The following is a 26,832-nucleotide window of genomic DNA, read 5'->3' as shown; positions in this document are numbered from 1 at the left end:
AAGATTCTAACCAACAAGTTCTTCATGTTGATTTGTGTCCCTTTAGCAGAATATGACACCAGTTCTTTGTTGTTGCTGGGTGGCATGTGAAATCTGATTTGGTGTGGGACCTGATGGAATATTGTATTGAAAACTATGGTTCCATCTTGTATATTTCTGTGCTTAAGAAAGTAATCATGTGAAATGGGAGATGGTAAAATGTCACAGGTGAATCTGTAAAGGTTTTGTGAACTATTTTCACCAGTGCAGGGTTTCAATCATTGTGGCCAGTTATTTTAGTGTTCGCAGTAAGTCTCTTTGATATTCTCGTGTGGTAGTTGTGTTTTAAAGAAACTAAGCTTTGCTGTCATATTGGCTGCAACAAAATCATACATAAAGCAATCCTTGTGCTGAACAGTAGATGACTTAAAAATGGTTGGATTGGAGTTTAAACTGTAAACTTGTGTACTTCACAATTTAAACTCTGTATTCCATAGCTAATGTTTTTGTACATTTAGATGGATAACTTCCATTTTTTAAAATCCTTGCTATCCATTTGTTAGTCAATATTAACCATATTTTCCCAAACTCCTGTAATGTCATCAAATTTGTGTGAGGTCTAGGACAAACCTGATGTAGATTTAAGGGCAAAAGTTTGACAGATTCATCAATGTACTTTCAGGCTGGGTTAGAACCTTTTATACCTCCTGCAATAGGTTATTTGAAGTTGGCATAAATTTCCTCACTGTAACAGGTTACATTTAAACTCTTGAATTTGTTGATCTACATTGATTATTGGAAATCCCTGCAGTTGAATTTACAGTAAATACCTACAAGATATTTGCTTATCTTTAAGCATTTTAGAGTTGGTTTTATCCCGTTCCTGTTTGAAGTGGGCTGTTAGGGATTGGTATGATCTGGTTAAGTCCTTTGGTTTATCATTAAATGTTATTTTCCACAGATACAATGGCTGTACCTCCATCATATGCAGACCTTGGCAAATCAGCCAGAGATATTTTCAACAAAGGCTATGGTAAATATTTCTACACCCATTCTGTTTTTAATACATAGATTAGATTGCATATTCTTTGAGCTTGTTTCATCATCGTCAATTAGATTATTGAAGAATGCCTTTCAGGTAGCACACCACTGCTGCTCCAGCTCTTTATCTCCGGTTGTCGCCTGTAATCTACTCTCTGCTCCTTTACAAATGCTCAACTAAGTTCCTTGTATATTTAGAATTTTTTCCTATTACTCATTTTGAATTTTCCCCCATCTTCTTTTCTGTTCCTCAACTGCCAATTTGTATAACCAATGAAATATTTTTCATACATTCTCGAAAGTCATTTGTGATTTTTGGGATTGACCTTGTTCATGAATAACCAAGCGTGTGTTTCTTCAGCTCTTTGCTCAGTGTGAGCCGATCTTCAGTTGGCTCTTTCCCTTTCACTGTGTGACAGACTTGAGGTGACTTTTTATTTCAAAAGTAGCTCAACTGTCACAGATGACTATTTGCTTCTCTGAAATCAGAATCAGGTTTAATATCACCTGTCATATAGTACTGTTCAAAAGTCTAACGTACATTTATATAGCTAGGGTGCCTCAGACTTTTGCATGGTACAGTAGTAATTTCATGTTTTGCACTGTACTGTTGCCACAGAAATCATGATATGGGTCTCTGTTAAGGACTGAGAGTGGGAAGAAGGCAAGGAGAGGGAAATTGTGGTTGGGGAGAGGGGAGGGACCAGGAAGCACCAGAAAGATATTCTGTAATCAATAAGCCAATTGTTTGGAATCAAATGACCCTGCCTGGTGTCTCAGGACTGGGTGTGTTTCCACCTCTGCCACCCCTGGCACTCTTTCTTTACCACCTGTCCCACACCCCTTCCATGGCGCTCCACCTTTGTCATTCCCAACATCCTTCACTCCCACCAAATCTACAAACTCACTCTCCGCTCAATGTTGATAAATATAGTAAAAGACTTTTGCACAGTTTTGTATGTCATGAAATCTGTTTTGCAGCAGTAGTACATTGCAGTACAAAGTAACAAAAACTGTAAATTATATTTTTTAAACATTAAATTAACATTGCAAAAAAGAGATAAAATACAAATTTACTGAGGTGGTGTTCATGGATTGTCCATTCAGAAATCTGATTGTGGAGGGGAAGAAGCTGCTGAAACGTGTGTGTGTTCAGGTTCCTGTATCACCTCCTGATGTTGCAGTGAGAAGAGGGTATGTCCTGGGTGAAGGGGGTCCTTCACGGTCGATGCCGCCTTTTGAAGATGTTCTGTATGCTGGGGAGACTAGTATCCATGATGGAGCTGGATGAATTTACAACTTTGGGCAGCTTCTTCTGATCCTGTGGAGTCTTGTAAATGACCAATCTCAAGCCTTCATTGTGGAATGTTTAGTGAGTGTGTTTTGGTTTCCAAGGAAAAGTGGAGCATTGACTTAGATTAGATTAGATTAGATTCAACTTTATTGTCATTGTGCCGAGTACAGATACGAAGCCAATGAAATGCAGTTAGCATCTGACCAGAAAAGCAAAGAATAGTGTTAATTACAAAATAACTGCGAATAAAAATTAAAGTGCTACAGCACACAAATATAAAAGTACTGAGACAGTACAATATGGGTGCAATACTGCTTAGCGCTGTGATGTGAGGTTCAACAGTGTCACAGCCTCAGGGAAGAAGCTCTTCCTGTGCCTGCTGGTGTAGGAGCGGAGGCTCCTGTAGTGCCTACCGGATGGGAGGAGAGTAAAAAGTCCATGGTTAGGGTGAGATGCATCCTTGATGATGCTTTTCACCCTGCCCAGGCAGCATTTATATTCTCAATGGTGGGCAATTGGGTGCTGATAATCCGCTGGGCGTGAATGCTGTACTGTTACTCAGTCATAAACAAGTGGGGATGTTGTTGCATTTGAGATAAATGAGACTGATAGACACAGCCTATGCACAATGAATGAATATTTTTGTATTTTTTCTATTGTGTAGAAATGATAAACAGCTTGTGATGGGAGTTTGGAAATGAAATGATTTCATTTTACCTGGAGACTGGCTCTGTGCCTGTATTGTGGTTAGGTATCCAGCAGATTTAAGTACTTTCGCTTGGGTTGGTCAGGTTTGCAGCATCTCCACATCTTTACTGGATTAGTGTTTGAGATTCCTGTATTTGCCACTAATCTTATTCTCACTTTGAAACACTTGGGTAATCCTGCCATTTGGAATTGGGATAGCCTTAGAATGGACAATTCACCAGCTGGCTGTTGGGACATTAAGGTTCACCAGTATGTTGTGTTACTTGTACTATCGAGTTTTAGCTTTGGTTTAGCCTGCTTCTGCGACAGTGATTCTTCAGTAGGGCAATTGTTAGCTACTTCCATGCAGACTATGTACCAACTGTACATGATGTCTAGTGCACACAGAATAACACTCTTGCTAAATCAGCCTTTGAATGTTACATCAAATCAGAATCAGGTTTATTATCACAAACGTTGTGAATTTGTTTTGCAACATTTTCCAGTACAAGACAAAAATTTCAAAGTTACTAAAAGCATGCAAAAGAGGAATAATGAGGTAGGGTTTATGGACCATTCAAGAATTTGATGGTGAAGGGGAAGAAGCATTGAGTGTAGATCTGCAGACTCATGTACTTCTTCCACAAGAGAGATCATGTGCTGGATGGATGCCACCTTGTGGCACCACCCCTTGAAAATGTACTGGGTAGTGTAGAGGGTTGTGCCAATGATGCAAATTTGGAGCCTCCATACCAGGTTGTGATGCAACCAGTCAGAATGCTCTCCACCTCACCCAAGAGTCTTTTGTGACATACCAAGTTTCCTCAAGCAATGAAGTAGAGCTGCTGGCATGACACAATCAAGAAGGCGGCAATGACTTAGGGCCACGATAGAAGCTCCTGCCTCTACGTTGATGCCCAGGTGCTTGAAGTTGCTCACCCTTTCCATCACTGACTGTGATGAAGACTGGTTTATTTTCCTGAATTCCCTTTCCTGAAGTCTGCAATCATTTCCTTGCTCTTGCTGATATTGAGCACAAGGTCGTTGTGTCACAATTCAACCACCCAATCGATCTTACTCCTGCACATGTCCGCATTGCCATCTGAGCTTCTGCCAATTGTGATGTCAATGAATTTTTAGACGGAATTTGAGCTGTGCCTGGCCACGCAGTCATGAGTGTAGAGACGGTGGAGCAGTGGGCTGAGCTTGCATCCTTTTGGAGCACTTGTGCTGATTGTCAGCAAGGAGGAGATGTTATTTAATGGAAGGTAATCCATTTGCAAAAGGAGGTACAGAGGCCCAGGACGTGAAGCTTGTTGATTAGTGCTGAGGGGATGGAAGTGTTGAAGGCTGAGCTGTAATTGGTGAACAGCAGCATGACATGGGTATTGCTGTTGTCCAGGTAGTCAAAGATCAAGTACAGAGCCAGTCAAATTGTGTCTGTTGTGGTGGAAAATTAGACCATAAGAAGACATAGGAGTAGAATTGGGCCATTCAGCCCATTAAGTCTGCTTCACCATTACATCATGGCTGATTTATTATCCCTCTCAACCCCATTCTCCTGCCTTCTCCCATAACCTTTGATGCCCTTCCTAATTAAGAACCTATCAACCTCTGCGTTAAATATACGTAATGACTTGGCCTCCACAGCTTCTTGTGGCAATGAATTCTACAGATTCACCACACTGTGGCTGAAGAAATGCTCTTCATCACTGTCCTAAAGAGAAATTATATTCTGAGTGTGTGCCCTCCAGTCCTAGACTCCCAAGCTATAGGAAACGTCCTTTCCACATCCACTCATAGGCCTTTCAAGGGGCAGTGGGTCTAGGTCTTTGGTCAGGCAGGAGTTAATTCTAGTCATGACCGCTGTCTCAGAGAATGTTCTGCTGAATCAATTAATGGCTCTTGATTTTATGGACCTAAAATGGAGTCATAGGAGGCTCCCCATCAAATCTTAAGACTTGTTTTCATTTTATTCAGCCTTTCTTGATGAATATAACATTTGTTATTTCTCATATTCATTAAAACATTGTTTTTTTTTGTCAGTGTATCTTGCTGTCACTAAAGTCACTTCATATCTCAGTTGCTTTCTATTTCCCTGTTAAATATTTCACATTTAGATGCCATTAACAAGGATGGATTTTAGTCACCAATTCAAATTGATTCTTTATTCTTCATAAGTGTAAAGGCCTGTCTGACTGGCTGTTCCTGTATCCTAGGTTTCGGTTTGGTAAAACTCGAAGTGAAAACAAAGTCACAGAGTGGAGTGGTGAGCTCAGCTTGTTCCAGTTTACTCGTGTCCTCAGTAATGTTTGTGTACAGCATGTTTTTTTACAGGCAACAATGTACATTGTTTCCTGTTGTAACGGTGTGCCTGAATCAATTTCAGAATTGCTGTTCGGCAGAATGTGACAGCTTCTTTTCACATTGCTGGGAGGTTTAGAACACTGATGGTGATGTTGAAATAAGGTGTATGGGAAGTGTTATATGCTCATAACTCAAGGTTTAGTTCCCGGTGTTGGCTGGTGAGTATCTTTTAAGAAATGTTTACAGTAATTGATTGTCCATGAAAAATTAATTGGGGGTTTAACCTGTTTATTGTCTCTTGTCCCTCAACTGTAGCCTTTGTGAGGAGCAATGGTGAGATGTGAATTTGATACTGCGAAAGTGACTGGCCTATTCCAATACAATATGTCAGCAGAGACCACCTTTCACCTCCCCTGACAGGGAGTTTCCTTGCCTCTGTTGGTCCTTATTACAGCTGGGAGCATGAGTCATTTTTCAATCTTGTAGACACCTTTACTAAAGTTGTGTAATATTGTGAACTGAGTACATCGCAAAATGTGAAGTCTGTTTATAACATAAACAGTATTTATGCACAATTTATTGCTTCATCATGATACCCAAGTATGAATATTTAAAATTTGCAGTGCAAACTGGTAAATCCCATTGTAGATGTTCAAAATTATCTTCCTGCTTTCTTTTACCTTGTGTAACATCAGTGTAATGGGAACTACATGCTGTGTGAAAAACATTTCTTTAAGATGCCCACCAGACTGAGATTTTATACAGTAGGAATAATATAGCAGGGAGGATAGGTCCTCCTCGCTAGTCTCCTTTACCCATGTTTTGAACATAACCCTCCAAGCCTTTCCTCGCAATGTACCTATCTAGATGCCTTTTAAACGTTGCAACTGTACCCACCTCTACTACTTCCACTGGTTCACTACTGTTCACTCCTGGGAGGTCTGTAGTAACCAAATCCATTTTTCTAAATTCTACCCAAATGGCATCTCAGGAATATCCTCAAGCACTGTTGTAAGATCCTCCCTTATGAAAAATGCAACACCCCTCCACCATTTCTGTCATGCCTAAAGCATTGGTACATTAAGATGTCAGTTCTCCTCTCTCTCAGCAATGATTCGGTTATAGCCACGGTATCCCAGTTCCTAGAGTAAATCTATATCCTCTTCATCTGCCTTGCCCATTAAGCTCTGTGCAGTGAAATAGATGCAGTTTTAAGCAGTGGACCTGTCTGCCCTTTTACTGTAAACTTGCTTATCCAGATTGCAAGGCTTACACTATGCACTGTGAGTGATTGAGACTTGATAGTGAAGGAGGAAACTAGCTGCAGTTGAGACTCCAGTTGCTACATGTACTCCTGTATTCTCAGTGGCTGTGTTCCACTGCCCGCCCAGCTTAGATCTAGTGCAGAACTTCCCTGGAGGTAAAATAAATTTCCCAGGTAGGATATTGGATCCACTTGGTTTCAGGTGCGACCCCTTCCATCTTGTACAGGTTGCCTTCACCCCAGGAGAGATCCAGATTATCCAAGAATCTGAATCCCTGCCTGAGCAACAGCTCCACAGTGACACGTTGATCTGGCTAGTCTTTCGGTTCCTAGAATTATTACTATGTGGCACCAGCAGTAATCTGGAGGTCGCTACTGGGTTCTGCATTTTGCCTAACTCCCTATACTCATCCTGCAGGACCTCATCTCTTGTCCTGCCTGTATCATTTATATCACTACAATGATCTCTGACTGTCCACCTTCTCCCTTGAATTTTCAGTTGCTGCTCAGAGATGTCCTTAATACCTGGAGGGCATCTCACCATCCTGGCGTGTCAACTGCGGCCATAGTATCTCTTTCACTATCAAGTCTTAATCACTCACTCTGCACCCTTTCTCTGAGTCTCAGTGCCAGAAACCTGATTACTGCCACTTACTACCCCCCTGAAAGACCATCCTCCTCAACAGTATCCAAAGAGGTATCCCAGTTAGTGAGGGGAATGACCACAGAGAAATATGTACTAGTTGCCTATACCTTAAGTTTCTTAGTAGTCACCAGTCTATCTGAAGCCTGTACCTTAGGCATGTAATGCCTTCACCATCATTGAGCACACCTATATGGAGTGCTGTCGCAGAAAAGCAGCATCCATGATCAAGGACCCCACCACCACCCAGGCTGTGCTCTCTTCTCTGCTGTCATCAGGAAGGAGGTACAGGAGCCTCAAGACCTACACCACCAGGTTCAGGAATAATTACCTGTTAAATAATAGGCTCTTGAACCAAAGGGGATAACTTCATTCAGCTTCACTTGCCCCATCACCAAACTGTTCCTGCAACGTATGGACTCACTTTCAAGGACCTTTCATCTCATGTTCTTGATATTTATTGCTTATTTATTATTATTTTCTCTTTCTGCATTTGTACAGTTTTTTGCCTTTTGCTCACTTTGTCTGCCTTGCTGGGTGTCGTCTAACGTTGCTTGTATTATGTTTCTTTGTATTTACTGTGAATGCTCGCAAGAAAATTGGTCTTGGGAGTTGCACGTGGTGACATAGATGTACTTTGATAATTTACTTTGAACTTTGACCACCCCACTAAAAGTCATTTATGAAACCCTTGCTCTTGAGCTCTCTTATGCTCATAAGCTCTTGAAACCCTCCAGATGCAGCTCCTTGACCCAGTTTGTCAGGAGCTGGTCCCACAGACATCATCTAGGAGACTGCGGGGTTCCCCGACTTCCCACATCTAATCCTGCCAACAATAAACCAAGGACCAAAGAGAAACAAGAAATCAAAACCTTACCCGTGCTTTCTCACTGAAACCTTCAAAGAGCTGCTCTCGCTTCTCGTACCTGGGCCATTTATTCTTCCTCCTGAGCCGGAGCCTTGACTCCCCAATCTCACACTGGCCCATTGTCATGCTGGCTGCTTATGCTTCACCCCAATTACTTTTTTTTTGGCTGCTGTTAATTAGAGTTCTAGTTGAAAGTAAATTTATTAATGTTTATATGTCTCCATACATAACCATGATTTCATTCTCCTGTGGGCATTCTCAGTAAACACAATAGAATTAATGAAAGACTGCACCCAACAATACGGACAGGCAACCAATGTACACAAGACAACAAACTGCAAATACAAAAAGAAAGGGAACAATAAATAAATAAAGCAATCAAAATAGACAACGAGATAAATATTCCTTGAAAGTGAGTCCATAGGTTTTGGTAACAACTCAGTGTTGGGGTGAGTGTAGTTATCCTCTCTGGTTCAGGAACCTGATGGTTGAGGGGTAATAACTGGTCCTGAGGCTACTGTCCTTCCTTCCTGACGGCGGCAGCAGGAGGAAGAGAGCTTATTCGCCAATCAGCTATAAACGTAACAAAGTGCAGATGTGCCTGTCATACTCTCAGGCACAAGGATACCTTGGGATCTGACATAATGCAGGTACAAGATTGCCTTTTGTGGCTGAGTGGAAACTTGCAATTAACTGACTTATCTTTCTAGGTTGTTGCCTGACTAGCCTCTATGTTAATCGAGCCCAGAGTAACATTTATTCATTCCCAGGAAGTTTAATACAGTCATGCTCTATCTTTCCTGATGCTGAACTGTTTTCAGATTGGAAATATTTTTACAGAGTTTGACAAAATCCTGAAATTCAACTATAACTTGTGCATCAATGGTTGTGCTAAACTTGCTATGTTAATTAAATTACTGAATGGTTGTAGCAGCAGCAAATCTGAAACCAGGATTTTTTTTTTAATTGCTTCAGTTTTGAACTGGGTTCTGTGATTTTTATTTTTACGAATTTTGTACCAAGCACTTAATTTCTTGAGTCATCTGATTTGATCCTTAAATTACAATAAACATTGAAATATAAATCTATCCTTAGGATAATGCCAGTTTTAAAAGCTTTAATGGCATATACTGTTTGAGGTGCTTCTGTGTCCTCTATAGAATTGTAATACATATTTCATAAATATCATGGGCTGTCATCTTCTCATTGTAGCAGTCCTACTGAACCGGGGAGCCAACCCTGGATTGGTTTTTAAGAATCCACTACTTAACTTTGTGTGTATTTACCAACATTATTGAGTGCTAATTGTAATTATTTCTCAACAAAATTAAACAGGAATTCACAACTTCTGGATCATCAAACACCGAAAGCGGCAAAGTCTCCGGAAGCTTGGAAACCAAGTATAAATGGTCTGAATATGGTCTGACGTTCACAGAGAAATGGAATACCGACAACACTCTGGGCACAGAAATTGCTATTGAAGACCAGGTAATAGTTGTTTTGGTTTAACATAGAAGCATAGAAAACCTACAGTACAATACGGGCCCTTCGGCCCATAAAGCTGTGCCGAGCATGTCCTTACCTTAGAAATTACCTAGGGTTACCCATAGCCCTCTATTTTTGTAAGCTCCATGTTGCCATCCAGGAGTCTCTTAAAAGACCCTATCGTATCCGCCTCCACCACCACAGCCGGCAGCCCATTCCACGCACTCACCACTCTGCGTATATATTAAAAAAAAACAACAACAAAAAAAAAACTTACCCCTGACATAGACACATAGAAACATAGAAAATAGGTGCAGGAGTAGGCCATTCGGCCCTTCGAGCCTGCACCGCCATTCAGTATGATCATGGCTGATCATCCAACTCAGAACTCTGTACCAGCCTTCCCTCCATACCCCCTGATCCCTTTAGCCACAAGGGCCATATCTAACTCCCTCTTAAATATAGCCAATGAACTGGCCTCAACTGTTTCCTGTGACAGAGAATTCCACAGATTCACCACTCTGTGTGAAGAAGTTTTTCCTAATCTCGGTGCTAAAAGGCTTCCCCTTTATCCTCAAACTGTGACCCCTCGTTCTGGACTTCCCCAACATCGGGAACAATCTTCCTGCATCTAGCCTGTCCAATCCCTTTAGGATTTTATACGTTTCAATCAGATCCCCCATCAATCTTCTAAATTCGAACAAGTATAAGCCTAGTTCATCCAATCTTTCATCATATGAAAGTCCTGCCATCCCAGGAATCAATCTGGTGAACCTTCTTTGTACTCCCTCTATGGCAAGGATGTCTTTCCTCAGATTAGGGGACCAAAACTGCACACAATACTCCAGGTGTGGTCTCACCAAGGCCTTGTACAACTGCAGTAGTACCTCCCTGCTCCTGTACTGAAATCCTCTTGCTGTAAATGCCAGCATACCATTCACCTTTTTCACTGCCTGCTGTACCTGCATGCCCACTTTCAATGACTGGTGTATAATGACACCCAGGTCTCGTTGCACCTCCCCTTTTCCTAATCGGCCACCATTCAGATAATCTGTTTTCCTGTTTTGCCACCAAAGTGGATAACTTCACATTTATCCACATTAAATTGCATCTGCCATGAATTTGCCCACTCACCTAACCTATCCAAGTCACCCTGCATCCTCTTAGCATCCTCCTCACAGCTAACACTGCCGCCCAGCTTCGTGTCATCCGCAAACTTGGCGATGCTGCATTTAATTCCCTCATCCAAGTCATTAATATATATTGTAAACAACTGGGGTCCCAGCACTGAGCCTTGTGGTACCCCACTAGTCACTGCCTGCCATTCTGAAAAGGTCCCGTTTATTCCCACTCTTTGCTTCCTGTCTGCTAACCAATTCTCTATCCACATCAATACCATACCCCCAGTACCGTGTGCTTTAAGTTTGCACACTAATCTCCTGTGTGGGACCTTGTCAAAAGCCTTTTGAAAATCCAAATATACCACATCCACTGGTTCTCCCCTATCCACTCTACTAGTTACATCCTCAAAAAATTCTGAGATTCGTCAGACATGATTTTCCTTTCACAAATCCATGCTGACTTTGTCCGATGGTTTCACCGCTTTCCAAATGTGCCGATATCACATCTTTGATAACTGACCCTAGCAGTTTCCCCACCTCCTGTACCTACTTCCAAGCACCTTAAAACTGCCCTCTCGTGCTAGCCATTTCCGCCCAGGGAAAAAGCCTCTGACTATCCACACGATCAATGTCTCTCATCATCTTATATACCTCTATCAGGTCACCTCTCATCCTTCGTCGCTCCAAGGAAAAAAGGCCAAGTTCACTCAACCTGTTCTCATAAGGCATGCTCTCCAATCCAGGCAACATCCTCCTAAATCTCCTCTGCACCCTTCCTGTGGTTTCCACACCCTTTCTGTAGTGAGGCGACCAGAACTGAGCACAGTACCCCAAGTGGGGTCTGACCAGGGTCCTTTATAGCTGTACATTACCTCTCCGCTCCTAAACTCAATCCCACGATTGATGAAGGCCAATACACCGTATGCTTTCTTAATCACAGAGTCAACCTGCGCAGCAGCTTTGAGTGTCTTATGGACTCAGACCCCAAGATTTGAATTATGACAGGGTGTGTTGGAAGTTGACTTGAGGGTTGTGAGCAAAGGATTCAGGCTATGCGGCTACCTGTCTGGATAGCTGGTAGTGTCAGTGAGGTACAACTCGCCCACTGGTGTTCATTGTTCTGAGGGAGAAATTGTGGGGCTATTTTTGTGGGTACTTGATCTCCATGTTCCTCTCGTTTCTTTGTTTTCTTAATTATCCTTGTGATATTGCATAATGTATTTTGGCTCCATTTGTACCAGAGTAGTGACTTCAATGTTGGGTTGTGCACTGAAACCTGTTTTTACTTTGCCAGCTTGCCAAAGGTCTGAAGTTAACATTTGACACCACCTTCTCGCCTAACACTGGGTAATGCCAGCACTGAACAATATTGCAGTATTTTTATTGTTTTTTGGTATAGAAAGGGTGCTAAACTTTCCCCTTTTGCCTCTTCAGCAAGAAGAGTGGCAGGGTGAAGACTGCCTACAAGCGAGAATATATCAACCTGGGCTGTGATGTAGACTTTGACTTTGCAGGCCCCGCCATCCACGCCTCGGCAGTAGCTGGTTACGAGGGCTGGCTTGCTGGTTACCAAATGTCTTTTGACACGGCTAAGTCAAAACTGACCAAAAACAACTTCGCAGTAGGTTACAAAACAGGCGACTTCCAGTTACACACCAATGTGTAAGTTGTAAACACAAGATTCTGCAGTTGCTGGAAATCCAGAGCAACACTCTCAAAATTCTGGAGGAACTCAGCAAGTCAGGTAGCATCTGTGGAAATGAAGAAAGTTTCAATGTTTCGGGCCAAGACCCTTCTTCAGGATCTGAAGAAATAATTTGGCCCAAAATTGACTGGTTGTTCATTTCCATAGATGTTGAGTTCCTCTAGCACTTTGTGTGTGTGTGTGTGTTAATGTTTTAAGTTGTGTTAATAGTATAATGAAGATATTTGGAGTTTTTTTTTTACTTCTGTAGGTAATTATTTCTATTTTAATTAAATATTTGTATTGGTGAATGATCTTGTTTTGTAAAGTTTCTTTTGAGTTTTGCATGAAGTAGCTGATGCAGCTGGTTACTTGAACCTGCAGGAATGATGGTGCTGAATTTGGAGGCTCCATCTACCAGAAAGTGAGTGATAATCTGGAAACGGCGGTGAACCTCGCCTGGACTGCAGGCAACAACAGTACTCGCTTTGGCATTGCTGCTAAATACCAACTTGACCCCACGGCCTCTGTTTCTGTGAGTATGCTTTTCTTGTTCTCTTCCCTTGAATTTTTAATGTAATTAAAATTTTTTGCCTTTCTAATATTGACTGATTGTTGTTTTAGGCAAAGGTCGACAATTCGAGCCTAATTGGAATTGGGTACAGCCAGGTTCTTAGGCCAGGTAAGTCTCCAATTCCTTGAGTTGTTTTCTGGCTGCTGTGATAAATAGTTAAATGAGGTCTAAGCTGCCAGTCTGTATAACGATTTACATGGGAAATCCAGCCTGTTGCGGTCGGAGCTCCTTCACTGTCTACAACAAGCAAATTTCCCAGTGTCCAACCATTTTAATTCCACTGCCCATTTCCATTCCAGCGTGTTGGTCCATGGCTTCCACTACTGCCATGAAGAGGCCACTCTCAGGATGCAGGATCAAAAGCTCATTCTGTCTGGATAGCCTCGAACCTGGCAGCGTGAGCACTGATTTCTCATCCTCCTCCCCTCCTTTTCCATTCGCCATTCTGGCTACCCCCTTGCCTTTTCTTATCTGCTCATTCACCACCTTCCGCTGCCCCTTCATCCATCTTTCCCATGGTCCACTCCTTTTCTATCAGATTCCTTCCGCAGCCCTTAACTACTTCCACCTATCACCTCCCAGCTTCTTATTTCATCGCCCCCTTCTTATTCTGTCTTCTTCCCCATTCCTTTCCAGTCTTGATGAAGGGTCTCGGCCTGAAGCATTGACCCACCATTGACCTTGAACTGCTAAGTTCTGCCAGCATTTTGTGTGTAAAATGGTTGGAATAAGATTCCCGTGGGGTTCAGTGAAATTCCCCACCTTTCAACTGATTTCCGATTTAAAAATGCTGGTTGTAAAACCATTCAGCTGACTCCACTCCCCTTTTTTCCTGTCAATATATGATAAAAGCCAAACCAAGAAATGAGTGGCAGCTCACAAGACCCATAACTATAAGACACTGGAGCAGAATTAGGCAGTTCAACTTATTGAATGCTATGCCATTCCATCGTGGCTGATTTATTGTCCATGCTGCTCCTGCTTTGGATGGTAAGACAAAGGAGCAGAATTTGACCATTCGGTCTATTGAGTCTGCTCCGCCATTCCATCATTGCTGATCTATCCCTCTCAACCCCATTCTCCTGCTTTCTTCATGTAACCTTTGACATCCTGACTAATCAAGAACATGTTAACCTCCACTTTAAGTATACTCAATGACTCTGCCACACACCTGTGGCAATGAATTTCAGTACACAGATTCACTACCCTCTGGCTAAAGAAGTTCCTCCATCTCTGTTCTAAACATAAATACTTTATTGTTTCCAAAGGAAATTGATGTCCTTCAAGGACTCACCCACTATAGGAAACATGAAACATCCACTCTAGACCTTTCAAGTAAAGAATGGCATCAAATCAGTAGAAAGATCTGACATAGGATGGGAAGATATTGAATCCTTGTGGGTTGAGCTAAGAAACTGCAAGTGTAAAAGGACCCTGATGGCAGTAATATACAGGCCTCCCAACAGTAGCTGGGATGTGGACCATAGATTACAACAGGAAATAGAAAAGGCGTGTGGAAAGGGCAATGATATGGTACGGCCCTCTACTGTGCATATTGTCTTGTTTATTATTTATTGTAATGCCTGCACTGTTTTGTGCACTTTATGCTATCCTGGGTAGGTCTGTAGTTTTGTGTTGTTTTATGTAGTTTTTGTATTGTTCATGTAGCACCATGGTCCTGAAAAACGTTGTCTCATTTTTATTGTGTACTGCACCGGCAGTTATGCTCGAAATGACAATAAAAAGTGACTTGACTAGTCATGGGAGATTTTAACATGCAGTTCAATTGGGAAAATCAGGTTGGTAATGGATCTCGAGAGTGCATTTGTTGAATGCTTATGCGATGGCATTTTAGAGCAGTTTGTTGAGCCTACTAGGGCATCAGCTATACTGGATTGGGTGTTATGCAATGAAGCAGAGGTGATTAGGGAGCTTAAGGTAAAAGTACCCCTAGGAGGCAGGGATCACAATATTATTGAATTCAACTTGAAATTTGATGGGGAGAAAGTAAAATTTGACATAGCAGTATTTCAGTGGATTAAAGGAAGTTACAGTGGTATGAAAGAGGAGTTGGCCAAAGTAAATTGGAAGGAGATGCTGGCAAGGATGACAACAGAGCAGCAATGGCTTGAGTTTCTGGGAAAAATGAGGAATGTGCAGGATAGATGTATTCCAAACACAAAGAAATACTCAAATGGCAAAATAGTAGAACCGTGGCTGACCAAAACTAATGTAAAAGCAAAAGAGAGCGCCTACAACAAAGCAAAAATTAGCAGGAAGATAGAGGATTGGGAAGCTTTTAAAAACCTATAGAGAGCAACTAAAATAATCATTAGGAAGGAAATGATGAAATATGAAAGCAAGCTAGCAAACATCAAAGTGGATTGTAAAAGTTTCTTCAAGTATGTTTTTTTAAAAAAAGGGAGATGAGAGTGGATACAGGACTGCTACAAAATGAGGCTGGAGAAATAATAACGGGGGACAAGGAGATGGCAGATGATCTAATTAAGTATTTTTCATCAGTCTTCACTGTGGATGACTCTCTGTGTGCCAGATGTTGAAGGGTGTGAGGCAAGAAAAGTGAGTGCAGTTACTATTACAAGTAAGTGCTCAAAAGCTGAAAGACCCAAGGGAACTGCACCCTAGGGTTCTGAAAGAGGTTACAATTACAAGGGAGAAGGTACACAAGGAGCTGAAAGACCCAAGGGTACATAAGTAACCTGGACCAGATGAACTGCACCCCAGGGTTCTGAAGTAGGTAGCAGTAGAGATTGTGGAATCATCTTTCAAAAATCATTGGACACTGGGAAAATATCATTTCAGTCTTTAAGAGATGAGGAAGGCAGCAGAAAATAAATTATAGACTAGTTATTCTGACCTCAGTGGCTGTGAAGATGTTGGAGTCAATTGTTAAAGATGAGGTTACGGAATACCTGGTGATACAGGAGAAGGTAGGACAAAGTCAGTATGGTTTCCTTCAGGGAAGATCCTGCCTGATGAACCTGTTGGAATTCTTTGAGGAGATTACAAGTAGGATAGATAAAGGGGATGTAGTGGATGTTGTATATTTAGACTTTCAGGTGCCACATATGAGGCTGTTTACCAAGTTAAGAGCCCATGGTATTACAGGAAAGTTACTGCCATGGTTAGAGCATTGGCTGATTGGTAGGAGGCAGCGAGTGGGAATAAAAATTATCCTTTTCTCGCTGGCTGCAAGTGACTACTGGTGTTCTGCAGGGGTCAGTGTTGGGACCACTTTTTATGCTGTATATAAATGATTTAGTTGATAGAATAGATGGCTTTGTTGCCAAGTTGGTAGATGATACAAAAAGAAGATTGGAAGGGCAGGTAGTGTTGAGGAAACAGGTAGGCTGCAGAGGGACTTGGATTACGAGAGTGGCAAATGAATTCACTGTTGGAAAATACACACTTTGGTAGTGGAAATAGGTGTGCAGACTATTTTCTAAACGGGGAGAAAATCCAAAAATCTGGCTTGGGAGTCCTTGTACAGAACACCCTAAAGGTTAACTTTCAGGTTGAGCCGGTGGTATGGAAGGTAGATACAATGTTAGCATTCATTTCAAGAGGTGTAGAATACAAGAGCAGGGATATTTTGCTGAGGCTTTATTAGGCACTGATGAGGCTTCACCTTGAGTGTTGTGAACAGTTTTGGGGTCCGCATTTAAGAAAAGATGTGCTGGCATTGGAGGAGGTTCACAAGGATGTTTCCATAATGAAAGGGTTATCATACAAGGAACGTTTGGCTCTGGGTCTGTACTCACTGCAATTTAGAGGGGTGGGGCTGGGGGAGGATCTCAACGAAACCTTTTGAATGTTGAGCGGCCTAGACAGAGTAGGTGTAGAAGGGGTGTTTACAATGATGGGGGTTTCAGGATAAGAGGTCACAGCCTCAAGATAGAAGGGTGTCCATTTGAAACAGAGATACGGAGTAATTTCTTTAGCCAATAGGTGGTGAAGTTATTACCACAGGTATGCTGTGGTCAGGTCGTTGGGTGTATTTAAGGTAGAGATTGGTAGATTCTTGATTGGACATGGCATTAAAAGTTTTGGGGAGAAGGCCTAGGAGTGGGCTGGAGGGGTGGGGTGAAAGGATTCAGCTATGATTGAATAGCAGAGCAGACTTGATGGGCCAAATGGCCTAATTCTGCTCCTAAGTCTTATGAGCAGAAAATATATTGTTTGAATGCTTCCGAATGCCTTTTAGTTGTTTTATTTCTCTAAACTAAATAAGGTTAAATGAAAAGACAGTGGTGGTCTGTGGGGATGGAGGTTCTAAATTACAATACCTGTGGGTATTCGCTGTCAGTGAATATCTGTGCACAATCTTGTTGTCCAGTTACCTTGCCAGTGGTTACCTAGTTGCACTCTGAGGATGATTGGTTTAGTATATCAATGTGGGCTGTTCCCAGTTGCCTTATTCCTGTCTACTAAAGTGGAAGGAATGCTGAAGGGAGGCTTTGGGCTGCAACTTCAGCTGCCAGCTGATTGTACAGATATAGCGAGGAATTGCTCTACCAGCCCAGTAACCCACCTGTTTAACCCTAGCCCAAACACAGGGCAATTTACAATGACCAGGTGTGCCTTTGGGTTGTGGGAGGAAACCAGAGGACGCAGAGGAAACCTGTGCACTGGGTTTTACTGGTCTGCTTATTTTATGCAGTGTCTTGTTCTGCCAAAAATTTTGTCAGTAGATTTCAATACAAGGATGCTAATACAGCACTAATGTTTTTAATCGTTGGCTTGTTGATTTCAGGGATAAAACTCAATCTGTGCACCCTGATTGATGGGAAGGGCTTCAATGCTGGTGGTCACAAACTTGGCCTGGGTCTTGAATTGGAAGCTTAAGATGAGAACCACCGATGGAAAGGGATATCAGAAGAGCACGACGTTTGGCCGTGACATGTAATTCCAACTTGAGCAACAGGCTTTTCCAGAAAGAAAGGTTCAAATCAGCCGCATACCTGTATTTTTAGTACTTTACTATGTCATTTGTTCTTTAGTGTGAAATTGGTTCTCTAGAAGGTGATACAGAAGTCATAGATCACTCGTAATTTAAAATGTATTTAACTCTTAATACACCAATCTAAATAATGAAAAAGCCTATATAAAGGAAGTCGTGAGTGCATGTTTCCTGATTAATGTCCACTTTGAGACGTTGTGCTATGTCAGTTCAGCTGTGACCGGATAAAATGAAATTATCCAAATTGCTCTTAAAACATTTTATGGATTCTGTGTATAGCAAAAATTCAAACTATTTTCGGTATCCCAAATCCATACAGTTAATGCTGAATGATAATTAAAAAAAATGAAATCCAGTGAATTGTTACTCTTTTGTATGTACTGTTTGAATCTGCTACCTGTCCTTTGGAGGGCACAGTGGGTTACTTGCAGCACATTTTTGTGGCTCTGAAAGATACCAGGCTCTTTATGAACTGAGCTCACATCTTCAGCTTTTGCTCACCTATGTGGATGAAGAAACTGCAAAATTTTGCAAATCCTTGTCCCAAGGGAAATGTTTGTAAAATAAAACTGCAGAACAAACCCATAAGTTGATGCTAGCTTCAGCAGCATTGTGTGACTGAGTGAGCCCAGGGTTGTGCTGACATCTGGGGAACAGCAGAATGGTACCCAAGCTCTCAACTTAAAGTATTGTTTACATTTTACTTTCCACTATTGTGTTTAGAATTACTCACTGCAGAGTCAAAGATTACATGCAACATCATCATTTAATGTGGAGGGTTTGCATTAATTGGTAAAATAATAGAACTTATATTTCAAATAAAATATAGCCAGGATACTTGTAACCACAAATTAATGAAGGTGCCAAGTAGTTTGCTGCTTCAATTAATTCTGGAGATTGGTGAATATTGGAGTTTTGTTGTGAAAATGGGTCCAGGCTCACCCAGACACTACATCACTGAGGGAGGTTGCTGGGTGGTGTATGTGCTTACAATGTCAACTAACATTTTACTAACATTTTCTTTATTACTTTGCCATTGATCTTTTTCTGGAATTACACAAAGATTTTGTTTTTTCAAATCAGCTGTTGATAGAAGTTGGGCCCTCTCACTTGCTTTTGCCTGTCTAAAGTTGTTCTAGCTTCATCAGAAGCCAGACGTAGCAGGCACCAGCTCATATGGTAATGACGTTACAGGAGTGCTGCTGTTTTGAGGTAGTGCTAACGCTTCATAAAATCCATCCTGCCGGTGCTGGAAATTCCAAATAAAAGCAAAAGGCGCTGGAAGTACTGAGCAGGTCAGCCAGGACCGCCTTTTATCCTGCATTTTCTGACCGGTCAGTTGGGAATGCCTTTTCTTTCCTGCAGGTCAGCCAGGACTGCCTTTTATCCTGCATTTTCTGACCGGTCAGCTGGGAATGCCTTTTCTTTCCTGCAGGTCAGCCAGGACTGCCTTTCATCCTGCGTTTTCTGACTGGTCAGCCAGAAATGCCTTTTCTTTCCTGTAGGTCAGCTGGGTCTGCCTTTTCTATCTTTAATAGTAGTGAAAGCTTCAGCTTTGTGGAATCGTTGTGTATTGCTTTTTCAAAGATCTGCCTTTGCCCTTTCAGTCCATTTTCAAAGACCTTTTAATAAATCATCAAGCTGTGATTGGTTAATGTGGATAATAATGCAGTTAAGGTGCTGAATGGTGAATATGTTGCTGTATTAATAAGATCATAACACAAGATATAGGAGCAGAATAAAGCCATTTAGCCCATCAAGTCTGCTCATCATGGTATTTTTCCTCTCAGCCCCAGTCTCCTACCTTCCATTTTTTCCTTCATGCCCTGACCAATCAAGAATTTATCAACCTCTGCCTTAAATGTACACACAGACTTGGCTTCCATAGTTGCCTATGGCAACAAATTCCACAGATTCACCACTCTGGCTAAAAAAAAAATTCCTCCTCATCTCAGTTCTAAAAGGCCCCTCTATTCTGAGACTGTGTCTTGGTCTCTCCCAACATAGGAAACATCCTCTGCACATCTACTTTATCAAGGCCTTTCACCATTCAATAGGTTTCAATGAGCGATCATCTCTTATTCTTCTGAATTCTAGTGAATACAGGCCCAAAACTTTCAAACTATCCTCATATGACAAGTCATTCAATCCTGGAATCATTTTTGTGAACCTCCTTTGAACCTTCTGCAGATTCAGCACATCCTTTCTAAGATAAGGAGCTGAAAACTTCCATAATACCCCAAGTGAGGCCTCACCAGTGCTGTATAAAGTCTCAACATTATATCCTTGCTTTTGTACTCTAGGTCTCTTGCAATGAATGCTAACATTGCATTTGCCTAGCTCACCACAGACTCAATCTTCAAATTAACCTTTAGGGAATCCTGCACAAGGACTCCCAAGTCTGTTGCGCTTCAGATTTTTGTATTTTTTCTCTGTTTAGAAAAAAATCAACTCTTTCATTTTTTCTACCAGAGTGCATGACTACATTTCATGACATGGTATTTCATCTGCCATTTCTTTGGCCATTCTCCTAATCTGTCTACGTCCTATAGCTTCTCTACTTCCACAAACCATCTGCCCCTCCACCTGTCTTTGTATCGTTTGCAAACTTTGCAACAAAGCCATCAATTCCATCATCCAAATCATTGCTATAAAATGTTTAAAAAAAAAGGCATCGGTCCTAATACAGGTCCTAACACCACGAGGGTCCGGCAGCCGACCAGAAAAGGCTCCCTTTATTCCCACTCTTTGCCTCCTGCCAATCAGCCACTGCTTTAGCCATGGTAGAGTTTTTCCTGTAATACCATGGGCTCGTAGCTTGTTGAGCAGCTTCACGTGTGACACCTTGTTAAAGCCTTTTGAAATCCAAGTACACTACATCAACAGATTCTCCTTTCTCTATCCTGCTTATGGAATTGCAGCAGATTTGTCAGGCAAGATTTTCCCTTGAGGAAATCATGCTGAATACAACCTATTTTATTGTGTGCCTGCAAGTACCCTGAGAACTCGTCCTTAACAGTCAACTCCAGCGATGGTGGTGGAAGTGGATACAATAGGGTCTTTTAAGAGACTTGGATACATACATGGAGCTTTTCTGTTTTCTACAAACCTTCTCCTTAGTACTGTAATGTTAACTGCACACACTTCATGACCCTGACACCTGGAACTTCCACCAAACTTCTAGTGTCTCACACGGAAGACTGATGCAAAATACTTATTCAGTTTGCCCGTTGTTTCCTTGTCCCCCATTACCTCTCCTGCATCCTTTTCCAGCAGTCTAATAACCATTCTTGCCTGTCTTTCACACTTCGTTTCTGAAGAAATGTTTGGTATTCTCTTTAATATTATTGGTTAGCTTACGTGTTCCACCTTTACCTTAGTGACTTTTTTGGTTGGCCACGGTTGTGTCAACTTGCCTTTAGAATACTTCTTCCTCTTTGGGATGTACATATCCTGTGCTTTCCAACTTGCTTCTAGAAATTTGAGCCATTTCTTTGCTGTCATCCCTGCCAGTGTTCTTTTCCAATCAATTCTGGCCAACGCCTCTCTCATGCCTCTGTAATTCCCCTGACTCCACTGTAATATTGATATATCTGACTTTCTTCCTCTTCTCAAATTTCAGAGTGAATTTGATATTATTATTATTTCTTGGTCCTAAGAGTTCTTTTACCTTAAGCTCTAAAATCAATTCTGGTTCAATGCTCAATGCACAATCCAGAATAGTTGATCCCCTAGTGGATCACGAACTGCTCTAAAAAGCCTAGGCATTTATGAGGCATTCTAGAAATTTTTGGGATCCAGCACCAACCTGATTTTTCCAATCTACCTGCATATTGAAATCCCCATGACTTGTAATATTGCCCTTTTGGCATCCATTTTCCGTCTCCCGTTGTCATCTGTAGACCACATCCTTACTGCTGCTTGGGGTCTGTATATAACTCCCATCGGGGTCTTTTTACCCTTGCAGTTCCTTAGTTCTATTTACAATATTTCAACATCTTATGATTCTTATGTTACCTCTGCTAATTTGATTTCATTTTTTTCCTACAGAGCAATGCCACCCCCTTCTGCCTTCCTCCCTGTCCTTTGAATACAGTGTCTATCCTTGGACATTAAACTTTCAGCTATAATATCAGCCATGGTTCAGTGATGCCCACAACAACATATGTGCCAGTCTGTAACTATCTACCTTATTCTGCATACTACAACCATTCAAATAACATCTTCAGTCCTTTATTCACCTTTTTTGATTTTGTCTGCTTTTAATGTTGCAATTCATCCTGTTGACTGCAATTTTGTCCTATTGTCAGCACCAACTACCTTATCTTCAACACTATTGTTCCGGTTCCTATTCCCCTGCCAAATTAGTTACCTATCCGAACAACTCTAGCCAAGCTACCCGCAAGGATATTGGACCTCGGGTTCGGGTGTAAACCATTCAGTCCCTTTTGTACACGTCGTACCTTCCCCTGACTAGATCCCAACGATCCATAAATCTGAATCCCTCCTCCACCAGTTTCTCAGCCATGTATTCACCTGCCAAATCATCATATTTTTACCCTCACTGGTGCAAAGCGTGGATAGCAATCCAGTGATTACTACCATTACCCTGGAGGTCCTGTTTTTCAGCTTTTACCTATGCCATTGGTGCCAATAAGTACCAAGACTTGTGGCTGCTCATCCTTACCTTGAGAATGCCATGGACCCCATCCGATTGAACAGTAAAAGGCCTAGACAGAGTGAATGTGCAGAAGATGTTTTCCTATGGTGGGAGAGTCTAGGACGAGAGAACACAACCTCGGAAGAGAAAGGGGTCCTTTTAGAACAGAGCTGAAGTGGAATTTCTTCAGCCAGAGAATGGTGAATCATTCATTTTGTTGCCATAGGCGGCTGTGGAGGCCAAGTCTTCATGTATACTTAAGGCAGAGGGTGATGGATTCTAGATTGGTCAGTGCATGAAGGAATATGGGGAGAAGACAGCAGACTGAGGCTGAGGGGAACCTTGGATCAACCATGATGAATTGCTGGAGCAGGCTTGATGGGCTGAATAGCCTAATTCTCCTATATCTTTGGTCTTCTTTCCCCTCCTGACAGTCACCCAGTTACCTGTCTCTTGCAATCTAGGGGTGACTAGCTCCCGTCTTAACACCTCATTCTCCCATGTGTGTTGAAGGTCATTGTGCTGCAGCTCCTGTTCCTTAATATACCTGATGTAGATATATTTATCTGGGAGACTTCCCACGTCCCACACACAGTACAAAACACTGCCTTTGGAGCTATTCTGACCAAATTACTATGCCCTAACAGATGAAGAATGAACAAATAAGAAAACAGCAATTTACAAGATATTACCTCATCCAAGCCTGATGAGCCTAAGCTATTTGAAAGACTGGCACAGTTGCAAAAAATAGCTGCTTTGCTTGCAGTTAAGTTATTTTTATTGGCCCTTTCTAATGAATCCCTCTTGCTCCCTAAGTTGGACGCTCCACAACTTGGAAAAACTTCAACGAAGCTCTGCTTTTAAAATCTCAATAGCCATTGTAATTATGCGCCCTGACGTTGATTACCCAACTCTGAGAATGCTGCCGCAAAATTCTGCTTTTTAAATCTTAAACATGGACCTGACTGAAAGGTAACTCTTTTTATGCACTGCCTCTTGCTAATTGGTCGCACCTCAACTTAAGAGAAGCTGCCTGAAACTCTGCTTTTAAAATCGTGATTGCCTTCCTGATTAAAAGGTAGATCTTTTTACACACCCTTGACGAGTTTGTCACCTAAATGTTAGATCACTACAGAGAATAAGATAAAACCCATCATTATGGAGGAGGTTGTCAGGAATAAGTCTGTAGCACAGCTCAAGTGAAGCTAGCTTTGTAGTGGAGGCCACTATTTTCAGACATTTTCCCCAGTTTTAATGTCTGTTCCCTACTTTCTTGTCCACTTTTCAGGGTGGTCTGTGGGTGTGAAAAGCAGAAAGCAGTGTACAGCAGCTAAAGGAGGCACATCTCCATTTTACATTTTCTGAAGATTCATTCCCTACATTTGTATCACTTGGTTTTGAGAATAGTGCAAGAAGGGTTGCTGCCTTCTGATGCCAGGTAGAGGTCTCTATTGCCGTGAAACTTTGATATTTTTCCTGTGGCTCTCTGCAGTGGCAGCAGAAATGACCCATAAGCAAAATTTAAATCTGTGGGGATGAGTCTAACATAATTAATCTACTTGTAGCTACTTTGTGAGAAAAATACCAATAATAAAATCCTGGAAGCTAAAATTCAATATTTTAAAGTCTAGTGTTTTGGACATCTTGCATCGCATGGCGCGGTAGTGTAGTGATTAGCACAACACTTTACAATACCAGAGATCTGAGTTCAACTGCTGTTGCTGTCTAAGGAGTCTTACGTCTCCCCGTGACCACGTGGATTTTCTCTAGGCGCTCCAGTTTCCTCCCATAGTCCAAAGGTGTACTAGTTGGTAGGTTAATTGGTCATTGTAACTTGTCCTGTGATTAGGCTAAGGTTAAACTGGGGGTTGCTCGGCGGCACTGTTCAAAGACCCTGAGGGTCTGTGCTGTATCTCAATAAAAATAAAATCTTGAAACCTGTCAGTACATGAGAACTGAATGGGTTGAGGAATTACAGGATGGAAAGGAAACTCACCATTCTTTTCATTAATGAAGATATGTGCATTTGATTAGAGTTGTGCTGCGGCTTTCATTGCCCTGAGAATTTCAGTGGCAGGAGAGGGCTGATCTTTGCGAGGTATGGGAGTAGCTCTGTGGTCCTGGTAAGCAACTATTTTAACAGCTCTAATAATCAGCTGCAGTGAGCAACGGCACAGCAGAGCAGATGTAAATTGGTAAATGAATTCCACTCTCTGTCGTGGTGATTTCACTGTCGATTATTCACATTCATCAAAGTTAACATACTGTGTAATCGTACACTGCTACTAGTTGCAGATCTTTCTGGCAGTGAGGATACTGCAGGGCCTGAAGTTAAATTTTATTTTCAATACTCGGTGTTACTGTTGTGTGTGTCTGACTGAGGAATAACCTACTGATGTGAAACGTTCTGAACCACACACTCAGAATAATTTGCTTAGGTCCTCTTGGAAAGGATCTGTGGAAATCCAGGTTTGCCTGAATCTTACTTATAATTTAAGGGAAGATGTGTGTAAACAATAAAGATTATATGTTTAAGGCTTGTGCTTCAGTACCCTGACGTGGGATTTCTGTGCAACGATATTGATGCCAGTGAAGATCTGGTTTAGGACACTCCCACTGCATCTTATGATTAGGTTGGACCATTATTCTAGTATAAATAACAAGGGATTTGTGGGAATTAAAATAAAATGAATGATTAGAATATATCATTAACCTTGTATTATTAACTTTGTTCATGTCATGTGCCTTTAGCTTAACAGTGACCAATAAAGAAATGTGCACAGCACAGGTGGTATATTTGTGTAACTGATTCTCTTTGCCTTGCCATACATTTCTGTCTAATGAGACTTGAAGATGTCCATATCCACATTGGCAGAATTGCATTTATTCAATCTTCTGAATATACTTCTGACCCCCAGATCAAGCATGTGTTCTTACTGGCTGCAACACTGTAATCCTGGGTAAGAGGTATGAAGATATAACAGGTGTATATAATGGGACATATCTCCTAGCCAGAGGAATTATAGGAAGTAGGAAAGTAGGAAGTGAGAAGAAGATTTTATAAGGGATCTGGGGAATTTTTTCAACTAGAGGTGGGTTGGGATATGGAACACACTGCTTGAATCATATCAGTTGAGATGTATCACCAAGGACATGAAATTAGTGCAAGTGATGATCGTGGACATGGTGGGCTGTCTGTCCCATTTCTGTGCACTGACTGAAATGTTAGACAACCTCCAGTGACGTTCATTCGCTGCATTCATATCTCTTCATTTCTCTCTCCACCCCCCACCTTTCCAGCCAGCTGCTTCCATGAGGAATTAGTGCTCTTTTTTTATCTCCTATTTCCTTGATCACTCTTGGCATTGGGCTTCAGTCTGCCTTGTGTAAGCTTTTGATACCTCTGGATACTATGCTGCCTCCCATTACTGGCTCGTTGGCCAACATTAATTCTGATGTACTTCATTAGTTCCTTTTGGAGCCAACATCCCACTGAACAGTTTATTTCTTTTCCATTCACCTAATTTTTCTCCTCATCTTTCATTTACTTCAGTGATTAGAACAACATACAATACTCCAAATTAAGCCCCACCGACCTCTACAATTTCAACGTAACATCCCAACTTCTGTACTCAATCTTCTGATTTATGAAGGCCAATGTGCCAGAAGCTCTCTTGACAACCCTATCTATCTGTGATGCTACTTCCAAGGAATTACATAGCTCTATTCCCAGGTCCCTCTGCCCTCACACTCGTCTGCATAACATTTATCTGCTATTTTTCAGCCTGTTTTCCCAACTGGTTGAGATCTTGCTGAAGCTTCAGTCGGCTTCCTCACTGTCTACTACTCCTGTAGTCTTAGCATCACCTGTACATTTGCTCATATATTTTACAATATTATCATCTAAATTGTTAATATTGATGATAAACAAGGGAGATGTAGGAGCTAATTAATAAGCATATTGTCTGTTTGGATTGGAAAGCCAACCATGGTTTAAGGAAAAACTGGCATTACATCTGCTTAACCTGGATCTCTACTCCTTAAGTTTTTCCACCTCACCAAGTTTGCTTCCAGATCCTGTTTAGGATCCATCTCCTCCTCCTCCTGTAATTTCTCCGAGACTTGGCATTTATGAGGCAGATTAAGACTGTCCTATACTTTGTAAATACAACCTTTGACAAAGTTGTTTTTTTTTCCTGAACATATTAATGTCACTCTGAAGAACTGGGAATTTGGATTGAAAT

The 26,832-nt window shown here is 41.6% G+C and overlaps 1 protein-coding gene across 1 annotated transcript; it reads left to right on the top strand.

The window, feature by feature from the left end:
• Positions 1 to 940: 940 nt before the first annotated feature.
• On the top strand, positions 941 to 25,373 carry LOC140212217 (non-selective voltage-gated ion channel VDAC2). The gene is made up of 8 exons (XM_072282934.1): positions 941 to 1,012; positions 5,221 to 5,270; positions 9,419 to 9,571; positions 11,984 to 12,036; positions 12,124 to 12,351; positions 12,758 to 12,908; positions 12,998 to 13,055; positions 17,722 to 25,373. Exons 1-8 carry the CDS (start codon positions 946 to 948, stop codon positions 17,811 to 17,813), a joined length of 852 nt encoding a protein of 283 aa, XP_072139035.1. The 5' UTR covers positions 941 to 945; the 3' UTR covers positions 17,814 to 25,373.
• The last annotated feature ends 1,459 nt before the right edge of the window (positions 25,374 to 26,832 follow it).

This window comes from Mobula birostris, chromosome 18 (genome assembly GCF_030028105.1).
Source record: "Mobula birostris isolate sMobBir1 chromosome 18, sMobBir1.hap1, whole genome shotgun sequence".
Taxonomy (NCBI): domain Eukaryota; kingdom Metazoa; phylum Chordata; class Chondrichthyes; order Myliobatiformes; family Myliobatidae; genus Mobula; species Mobula birostris.
This window is presented reverse-complemented; position numbering and strand designations above follow the sequence as displayed.

Excerpts from the sequence above, each read along its gene's own strand:
- LOC140212217 (XM_072282934.1), top strand. The coding sequence starts at position 946 with ATGGCTGTACCTCCATCATATGCAGACCTTGGCAAATCAGCCAGAGAT. Across the intron at positions 1,013-5,220 it reads TATTTTCAACAAAGGCTATG|GTTTCGGTTTGGTAAAACTC; the intron begins GTAAATATTTCT and ends CCTGTATCCTAG. Across the intron at positions 9,572-11,983 it reads AAATTGCTATTGAAGACCAG|CTTGCCAAAGGTCTGAAGTT; the intron begins GTAATAGTTGTT and ends TTACTTTGCCAG.